Genomic DNA, 9,974 nt, shown 5'->3' on the forward strand with positions numbered 1-9,974 from the left:
GGGGCCCCGCACCCAGGACGCGCCTGCCCGGAGCGGGGGTGGGTGAGGGCCTGCACAGGGTGACCCCTAAGCACCCCGGGTGGGCTTCCCTGGGCCACGGGGACGTCTTGGTGGCCTCGGCCTGGTTTCCTGTCACTAGCGAGGCAGCCGCTCCAGCTCTTGGCCTGTGGTTTTCCGTGCCGTGCGTTGTAGGTGCTGCACGCGGCTTGAGGCACACAGAGCTCTTTGTAATTGCGGTGTGGCGTGCAGGAATGTTCAGTGGACAAAGCATGGTAGCCAGGCTTTCAGATGACCTGCCACTCCCAGCTACCCCTGGTGGTGATGTCATGAAGCCCAGTTCTTCCAGCCTGGCGGGGTTGTGGGGGGTGGGGGCGGGCGGGGCACAGTCTGAGGAGAAGCTCAGCCCGGAGAGCAAGTGACCTCTCACCTGCTCAGCAGCCAGGCCTGCCGACTCCCCTCGCTCCTGAAGCTTCTGACGCCGCTCATGCCTCATAAGAAGCCCGTGCAGCTCTGAGTCAGGGCCTGACCAGGCAGCCCCAGCCTCCCTGTGGGGGAGGAGGAGTGTCCCTTTTTCCGAGCGAGTCGGGAGACGGAGACCCCGGAGGGCAGCAGCACGACCCTGGAGGGCAGTGAGGGAACCCCTCCCTTGCCCTGCTGTGCGTCCACACACACGCTCCTTTGGTAAAGCCTTCTTGCACACTCATCTCATGCCAGCCGCTGTTCTGGGCGCTGGAAATGCAGGGACCCCAGGGAATCAGGACCCAAGCCGGGACTAGCTGCAGGCGCAGTCCACACAGGGGCCGGGGCAGGTGGCGTGTGACAGCCGAGACCATTTGTGGACAGAGGTGCCCACCGGGGCGCCCGCCGCGGGGAGCAGGAGCACACTTGCTATGCACAGGGCGCCTGCCAGCGGGAGCAGAAGCGCACTTGCTGTGCCCAGGGCCCTGGCCACGAGGGCCAAGCGGACTGTGTGCCTCCCCTGGGCTGTCCCGAGCTTCCGCCTGCAGGGCTCACACACTCAGTTCGAAAAGTGTGCGTGTTCTTTTGGTCTTAGAGAGAGGGCCCTGCAGGGACTCAGTGCAGGTGACGGTTAAGGGTTCAGCAGACAGAGCAGGGCTGGAACCCACTGCTTCCCTTCTCCAGCTGCTAGACCTCAGGTGACGACAAGCCTTTCTGTGCTCCACAGTCTGTATTTGTAAAAAGAGGCTGAAAGAGATGGCTCTTAGAGAATAGTTGTAAAGACTGAAATGCCCAGAACTGGCCTGGCCTGTGGTCACCAGGGCCATGGATACCATGAAGAACCCTGACAACAGTCAGCATTGCCCTTTCCTGATGCCTGGGGCATCCACTGACCCCTTGTGTCCGCATAGAACCCTAAAGCAGGAAGAGAACGGGACGGCGATGGGTTGGGGGGGACCCACTCCACCTCCTGGCGCGTTCCAGCCAAGGACATAGTCACCTTCCCACCTCATCCAAGGGGCAGCCGAGTGCCGTGGGGCATCGGGATGGTAGAGCTTGGCAGGCGAGCTGAGAAAAGCTGATGGCCTGGGCTGGGTGCTGGGTTCCTGCCTCAGTGGAGCGTCTTAACCAGCTGTCCCAAGGCAGGTGGGCCCAAAGCCAGGCTTTGGGTAGCAGCACTCGAGAAGACGTTTACCGTGTGTACCAGCCTTGCACTTGAGGCCGCGCACCTGTCTTAACTTGCATAGAAATTTCTCTAGAGATGAGAGCACTGGGGCTCTTTCAGTAATTAGCCCCTAGTTATAGCACAGTTAAGTAGAATCTCCCCGAGTCAGCTGACAGCCTGTCTCATCACAGAGCCTGGGGTTTCTCATGAATGTGCACCAGGGAGGTTGAGGGCCCCAGGCTGGTTGAGGGCCCCAGGCTGTCAGAACTGAAGGTTGCGGAGAGTGCAGCCTTTCCTGGGGAGGCCAAACAGGGTGCACAGGCCCTACCCCGGGGGTGGTGGGAGGGCGCAGTCCTCGAGCTGGCCCTGCCGCCATGGGCCCTGCGGGTCCCCGTCTCATCGGGTATGTCTCATCTCGCGCCGCGCAGTGACTGCCAGCCGGCTGGCAGGATGCTGACTCACAGGAGGTCAGGTCTCCTCCTCTGCACCCTTCCCACACAGCGAAGGTGCCTGGGGGCTGATCTGAGTTAAGGTGGGCCTCAGCCCTGGCCATGCATCAGGATCACCGGGGAGCCCTGCCGGAAACAGCTGAAACCAGAGCCTGCCCCAGACCAAGTGTGAAGTCTCAGGCGGGGCCTGGGGCTTCCAGGCTGGTCTTAAGGCTCCCCAGGTGATCTGCACGGGAACGCAGGGTTGAGAACCATGGGACCAGGTGACTGGCACTTGATGCCTTCGAGTCCCAGCGTGCAGTCCGAAGCCCCCCAGTCAGCCTGCGAGCCCCCTCCTCCTGCCCCTCCCTGTCAGATGGCTTAGGCTGTGCTGAGCTGAGGAAAGACAGACAGGATGTTGCCTGCTCTGTGTTCTCCCGTCACCCCTCGTCTCGTCTGAGATGCGTTTGTCCCCTTGTCCAGCAGCGTGTTCATGGCGCGTCATCCATCTCCCTCCACACCACGTCCACCCCCGGGGCCTTGCGGGCCTTTTTAATCCTGTGTTACCAGGGCCTGTCACTTGAGAGGTGTGAGTATGGTGTTGAGAGAGTGTCTCGTGGTGGGATTAACAAGACTGTGAGGTTATGTTGGCCTCTTTTTTTTTTTTTTTTTTTTTACTCCATGAACAATTCATTAGAAACATTTTTTTAAACTGGCCTAACGTTTTCCTGGCGCACACCTGGCTAGCTGATGCTGACCATGTCTGCTTTTCGTGATCTGACTGCTCAGCAAAAACAATGAAACAAGAGTGGTATGTTCCATGACTGTGTCTTAATGCAATCTCCCCCCTTTCCCTCTTTTCCCTTCTCCATTCAAAATGATTTAAGAATGTTATACAAATGCCAAGGGAGAGAATGGTATAGAAGAGTATCCAGATGTTAAAGAAATGCCCAGTAATGAAGAGCGTCTGTTAGATTTTAATAGGGTAAGTGGACTGTCCTCCTCCTTACTACTAACTCGCAGTAGCCGCCAGCGCCACGCACAACCCGGGAGTCTCGCGGCTGCCTCTCCCGGCACCGAGCTCTGCGGCTGCGACCCTTTGGTCTGCCTTGCCTCCCACTCACTGCCAAGGCCTCCCCCCGGCCCCCTTCTCCTTGCAGTCCGTCCCTCACTCCTGCCAGAGTGTGTTTGCCCCCCACACACGTCTGACCCCGTGGTTCCCCCTTAAGATGCTCGGGTGGACACCCTTTCCATCTTTCAAAATGCACAGCAGAAAGGAGCCCCTCCACTCACACCTGCCCTCCGCCCCCCCTCACAGTGTGCCCTGCCCACCTCCCCGCCCCCCGCCCCCATAGAGCTCCGCTGTGGCCCTGCCGCAGCTGAAGGCACCGTGTGTCTGCCGCCCCTGCCTTCTGCCCTGCCCGAGCTCTTTGGGGCGTCAGCTCAGGGAGGGCCCGGATCTCGCCTGGTTAGGCAGGCAGCTGAATGAGTCCAAAGGAGCCCCGCTGGCTTCTCGGCGTGATTTGTCAGTGTCAGTCGAAGTCTTGTGGAAGTCGTCCTTGCCCCGAGCGCCCCCGCCCCCAGCGCCCCCGTGGTCTTTGTGTCCGTGGACCTGCTGGACTTAACGCATCAAGACAGGCGTCTGGGGCGTCCCCAGCGTTCTCTGCATCCAGCTCCGTGACCGTTCTGCCCTCAACCGCCGCCCCAGCTTCAGTCCCCAGACCGCCTGGCTGCTGGTCCCTCCTCCTCACCTCCGCACGCCGCCCACCCTCCTCTCAGCCGACCCCAGGCCTCCGGGCTCTCCCGCCTCCACCGTTCACACCCCCCCCCCCGCCCCCCTTTGCCGCCCGCCCGCTGCCTGCGCTTCGCGAGCGGGCTTCCTGCTTCCACCTGCCCCTCCACCCCCGTCTCTCACACCACAAGGCACGGCACCCCTACTCTGTTACCTCAGTCGCGCAGGAGGCGGGTGCTGTTCTGCCAGTCTGCAGAGAACTGAAGGCCCGGAAAGATGCCGAGGGGCTTCCCCGCTGGCTCAGGGGGTAAAGAACCCGCCTGCCAGGCAGGAGACGCAGGTTCGATCCTGGGTCAGGAAGATTTCTCCCCGCAGGAGGGCAGGGCAACCCACTCCAGTATCCTTGCCTGAAGAATCCCTTGGACAGAGGAGCGGGGCGGGGGTGGGGGGCTTCAGTCCATGGGGTCACAGAGAGTCCAACACGGCCGAGCACACAAGAGCACAGATTTTCCAAACACGCCTCTGAAGTCGCACAGCCAGAGCCTGCGTGTCGATCAAGCCGCGCCCTCAGCCCCGAGTTCGACGCCTCCCCCCCCCGCCCCCACCCCACGTCCTTCCGCCCTTGTGCACGGAGTGGATGCGCTCTCCCTGCCAGGCCTGTGTGTCTGCCCTCGCGCGCCTCTGCTCCCACACCCTCTGCTCCCCCGTTGGTGTGGCAGTCTTTCTGTGCTCCTTCCGGGGAGGGGGGGGCTCTGAACCAGGGACAGTACTGCCATCTGGCGGTGGGGGTGGGGGCAGGGGGTGGGTGTTGCTAAGCCACTATGACTGGCGGGGCATGGCTAGTTACTGTAGTAAGTAGGGGGTGCTGGTCACCGCGAGGGAGGGGCTTTTTGCTAGCCACTGGAGCGGGGGGCGGCTTGTTAGTTACTATGAATGAGGGGCATTGCTCATCACTGGGGGAACGGGAAGAACTACCCAGCCACTGTCAGGGGAGGATGGCGTGGCTAATTAACCATGACGGGTGCAGGGAAGCATTGCTGGGTACTGTGACTGGGCAGGGACCACCACTTGCAGCTAGTGTCCCGAGGGCCAGGAAGCTGCCTGTCTGCTGGGCGGGGGGCAGCCTCACACAACCAAGAGTTTCTCTAAAACGCCCCTCATGCCAGTGGGCCCCCGGTTCAGAAGCACCGCCCCCAGGGTCCCTGCCAGCTCTGCTTTTTCTGTGGCCCAGCTCTCTTCTCAGCATCTCCTCAAAAGAACCGCTGTCCCCGCCACTCCTGTCTGGACCCCCATCAGCGCTTCCCTGCCCACCCCAGCTGGTCAGCGCAGCAGGAAGCTGGCAGAGGTGTGGGCCGATCGGTCTGTTTGCTGTCCGCCCCTGGAACAGAAGCCCCAGGAGGGCAAGGCGGCGCTGAGACTCCAGAAGGCGGGAACGTGGAGAATCAGGGTCCGGGGTCCTTTATAGGTCAGGAGGGAGAGCTTGTTCGTTTTGCTTTCAAACAGGAAAACTTCAGAGTCTGGTAACTCTCCACCGGAAAATATCCACCAATAGTGTGTTCCTTAACCTCTATGTGAAAAAAAGCGCCTCCCCCGGCCCTTCGGTGACCTTTCGAAAACTCGTTCCTTGTCCCTCTCCCCTCAGGTGTCTTCTGTTTATGAAGCGAGGTGCACAGCAGAGCGGGACGCCGGAGCCCAGCCCAACGGCTTCCACCGCACGCCGTGCTCCAGCGCAGGCTCCGCCGCGGAGGACTCAGGCTCGGAAGGTGGAGGCGAGTGGGCGGACCCCGGCGAGGAGGCGCTCTTCTCCCGAACTCATCTCTAACCCCGCCCCCCCGCAGAGCAGTACAAGTTATTTTTTTTTAATTGCTATGTGAGGGGGGAAAGTACCCTTTTGTGAGGCCTGTTAATCTAAAACAACAACTTAGGTTTCTTCTTCAATTAACTGGTTCAGATCAGTAATTCTCTTTCTCTTGCTTATTTTAGAGTTGAGGACAGCTGTCCTGTTGAAGATTTTCTTTCTTTCTCTCTTTCTTTTTCTCCTTCCAAGCTGTTAGAATTCTTGGCTCTCTGAACTAGACTAGAACCTGTGCGCATGTGCTCGTCTGGAAGCATCACTGCCTCCCGTGCCCCTCGCTGCCGCAGCCCTCCCCACTTCCAGCCGCAGTCCGTCACCGCCCCCCCCTTGCTAGCACCGCAGCGTCAGCGCCCACGTTCACTCCTCAGAGACTCTAGCTTCGGGGACACGCAGGCTCTGTCCTCTCCGAACTGGGGTGTGAACGCATGCCCCCGCAGCGAGTCAGTGCCTGTCTCCGGAGGCCAGAGGGCAGCCCGGGTGACTCATCCCCGGTCTCCATTCAGTAAAAAAAATCTCATGTACATTTAACGTAGGAACTGCAAGGGTGTGCTTTTAGAGACTTAACAAAAATACTGTGTTTTCTATCTTAGGATCTTCCCCTAGAGTATGTACCATGGACAGTGCCATGGTCGGGGACCTCCTCGCTAGCTGAGGCAGCCAAGGACTTGGAGGTGTGGGGTGGCATGTGAGGCCAGGTGGGGCGGAGGGCGGGGCGGGGCACCCTGGCCCGCTCTCATCGCAGTCTCTTTGACCCCCGCAGACACCAGTCAGGGTTGTTTGCGGTGAGTCTTGGCAATACTCGGTGAGGACCTGAGTTGCGGGTGAGATTCTTGCAGTGACCGACATGGAATCCAAGCTGCCCCCCACCCCCCGTTCCCACCTCCGCCCCAGAACTTGAGATTGTAAACGTCTGACCTGAAACGTAGGCCACCTCACGACCCCAAAGAGACCTTGGCTGCAGCAGCTGGCTGCGCTCCTGGCTCTGACTTAGCGTAGCTTAGATCTCCTTTTGTGTTTGAGAGAATGTTCTGGGCAAGTTGTGTGTGTGGCGGGCCGGGGGCAGAGTCCTGGTTTCTCCCGTACCGCTGTGACGGCTCCGCGGGGCCCACCCGCCAGTGGCATCCAGAAGCCAGGGCTCGGTCCTTTTCGTCCAGGCCCATCCGTTTCACAGCGGTCACTTCCTCAAGCTTTTCACGCCGCCAGGCAACAGGCTGAAGTTAGAAGGAGCAATATTTGCAAAACCTAAATGTTTAAAATTACTTTTCTTCTTTTAACCGACGTGTGAGATCAGTTGAGCGTGTCTGTAACGTCGGGAAGTCTTAACTGGATGAAACAGCTCCACCACTAATTCTGGCGGGCACTAGACCCGTAACATGTACTAGCTGGGAGCTGAGCTGGCCGAGAATACGTGGTTTGCTTCAAGCATTGGGTTTCATTGCCTTGCCTTCATGATGACACAGGAAACTCCCTCCAGGGCCGTGGAGTCACCCCCTCCCCCGGCACTCTCTGTCCTCACTGTGGGAAACCTGATGGGCCGTGGGGTTTGGTCTCACCACACGTCAGGGTTTGTTTTTATACAGCACATCTTTGACACTTTAAAGTGGGTTTGTGTGTGTGTGTGTGTGTGCGTGTGTAAGGTTTTTATGTTGCTGTTATTTATTTATAGACTTTATAAGGGTTTATGTATTTTTCTTTCTTCCAGAGCTTCCTAAAAATTGATTAGCATCTGCACTGAAATATAATTTTTAACAGCAAAGGCAAAAAAAGAATTGGAAGTTGTAAAATTCCTAAAAAAAAATCACTACAGTGACGATCATTCTAGAAATCGTTGCTCATGTAGCCGAGACCAAATAAATAGATTTCAGACACAACCTTTAGCTCGGTGATTTCGGACAGCTGCTTTTTTTTTTTTTTTATCATGAAAAGGCTCCAGGTGGTCACGTGCAGACTTCCTCACGCTGGTGGGAAGGCGACGCACCTCCCACGGGAACGGGAAGGGATTACAAGTGGGCGAGGGAGTGAACAGATTACGTATTTATTTGTTTTCGTAGCTAAGTGGCTGAAGCCCGGAGGCTCTCAGCGACAGAGTTGAAAGTTGTGGTTTTCAGTTTTGTAAGTGAGTGATCACAAAGAAAAAGCATCTCTTTAAAAAGTTGGCAAAACGCTGAAACGCACTGTGGTATGAAGCGCGTTGCACATCTTTGCACTGAAGCACCAGTTTCCCATTCCTGGGCTGAGACTCTTTTCCCGTGGTTGTATCGTTCTGATTTCACGTACACCAGAGTAACCGATTTTTTGTTTTGTTTTGTTTTCTTGTGGAGTTAACACCAAATAAAAAAGTTAAAAAGCCATTGGTTGTCTTTGTTTATCGCAGCAAAGATTCTCTTATAAAAGAACACCAGCCTCCTCTTAGCAACTTACTGACCAGAAACCAAGTCCATATTCCCTTATGTAACAAATCCCGTTATGTAACGCCCGCTGATGTAACACCCACAGGTGTTAATTTCCACAGAGATCACCCTCAGTTAATAATGTGTTAAATTCCAGGTGAAGGTTATTTAACTCTTCCTGGAGTTGGTGATGGACAGGGAGGCCTGGCGTGCTGCGATTCATGGGGTCGCAAAGAGTTGGACACGACTGAGCAACTGAACTGAAGATGGGCACTGTTGAAAGTGCTGGCGTCTGCTTTGCTGGAGAAGAAAGTGGCTGGGGCCTTGCTGAGAAAAGAACCTACCCCGCCCTCCACCCCCCATTCCCACCCCTGGGAACTACTGCCTGAATCTTGCAAAGAAAAACACCTTTTTGTCCTGTGGTGGTAGAAAAAGCTTAGTCTTTTTCTTTGTGGGTTGGGGGGGAGCGGGGAATGTGTATTTATATTAACATAATAACTGTACATTTCAAGAAAGCAATATATTATTTTAAAAGTATAAAAGAAAACTCATCCATACCTCCATCACCCTGAGAGGGTAGCTTCTAAGCTTTGTGTGAAACACCTTCCTAGACAGCTGAGTGGGTATGTGGATGTATGTATAGAGAGACATTTACAGTACAGGGTGGCACTACGCTTGCTCTTCTGTAGCTTCAGAAATAGGTTTTTCTTCAAGAGATCTTCTCATTGTCAGTAACGACCTGCATCACTTTTACAGCTTATCATTCTAGTACATGGATTTAATAAGTTCTGCCAACATGGAGAAAGTTCCCCTCATGTTTGTTCAGTACCCTAAGTCACATTTCTCTGTTGACGAGCTTTAACCATGGGCCTTCTCGGGCAGTGGCTCTGGAAGGCCAGTTCCAGCCCTTAGGACGCCTGCCGCTGGACGGACGTCCACACAGACGCTCGGTCCTGTGGACACGTGTGAGCCCAGACGTCCTTTTCTGCCACCATCCGGACGCTGAGCACTCGCCTTCTGTCGGCACAGAGGGTTCGAGCTGTGTTGGGCCTGTCCTGGCTTCTGGGATGTGCAGGCACGTTTTCACACGCTTCCCAAGTAGTGCAGTGGCCAAGGATCTGCCTGCCCGTGTGGGAGACACAAATGACTCAGGCCAGAGACCTGGGGCAGGAAGGTCCCCTGGAGTAAGAAATGGCAACCCACTCCAGTGTTCTTGCCTGGAGAGTCCCATGGACAGAGGAGCCTACGGTCCCTGGGGTTGCAACAAGTCGGACACAACTGAAGCGACTTAGCATACACACGTACATGTCCCTCTGAAGAGGGTACAGCTGCTCCCCATATTTATGGAGGGTAGATCTCTGAAGCATGCATCTTGTAGACAAGCCAAAGGGGTCAGCCTCACTTTTCCCAGCCCGCCTCAACCCCGATTTCTGTGAAGTCTGTAGGCAGCCTGATCTGACAGCACATCTGTAAGGGGATGCCTAGGGGCCAGCGTCTGGTACCAGGTGAGCCCCCAAGTATGCCAACTTGCAGGCCCAGCACCGGGTGGCATTGTTTCGGCGTGCCCTCATCACCTTCGCCGGCTGGACCATACCTCTTCCTCCGTGTGGCCCCAGCACCGGCTGGGTGGTCAGTGTGGCAGGGACCGTGTATCAGGGGAGACGGGCGGTATCCTGGGAGCGCGCCCTCTGCTGTGTCCAGGGCTTCTCTCGTCGGCCATCTCCCGGCACAGGTGTGTGCCTTACAGCCACACCAGCCATCAGCTCCACCTTTTCACAAAGTACCGTGAGCTTCACAAGGGCACCCACCTGCCAAAGCAGGGTTGGGGAGGAGGCGCCCTGGGCACAGTAACTAGTCACCTGGAGACTTTCTGTTCCCAGGAATTGAGGCGTCACAGCCAAGTGGACGGCAAAGGTGTGGTGGCCCCTATGTGGGTGTGTGCCTG

At 56.8% G+C, this 9,974-nt stretch overlaps 1 protein-coding gene across 7 annotated transcripts in view; it reads left to right on the plus strand.

The window, feature by feature from the left end:
• The window catches only part of KIAA0232 (KIAA0232 ortholog), an 84,062-nt gene extending 76,072 nt beyond the window's left edge, over positions 1 to 7,990 (plus strand). For 5 of the 7 annotated variants that reach the window (XM_018049760.1, XM_018049762.1, XM_018049761.1 and 2 more), the window contains 2 exons: positions 2,940 to 3,037; positions 5,427 to 7,990. In XM_018049760.1, coding sequence (XP_017905249.1) covers positions 2,940 to 3,037; positions 5,427 to 5,606 — 278 coding nt within the window. In that variant the 3' untranslated portion in view covers positions 5,607 to 7,990. The remainder of the gene's footprint in view (positions 1 to 2,939; positions 3,038 to 5,426) is intronic. The other 2 variants (XM_018049763.1, XM_018049764.1) reach the window with 1 other exon arrangement.

Source organism: Capra hircus, chromosome 6 (genome assembly GCF_001704415.2).
Source record: "Capra hircus breed San Clemente chromosome 6, ASM170441v1, whole genome shotgun sequence".
In the NCBI taxonomy this organism is placed as follows: Eukaryota; Metazoa; Chordata; class Mammalia; order Artiodactyla; family Bovidae; genus Capra; species Capra hircus.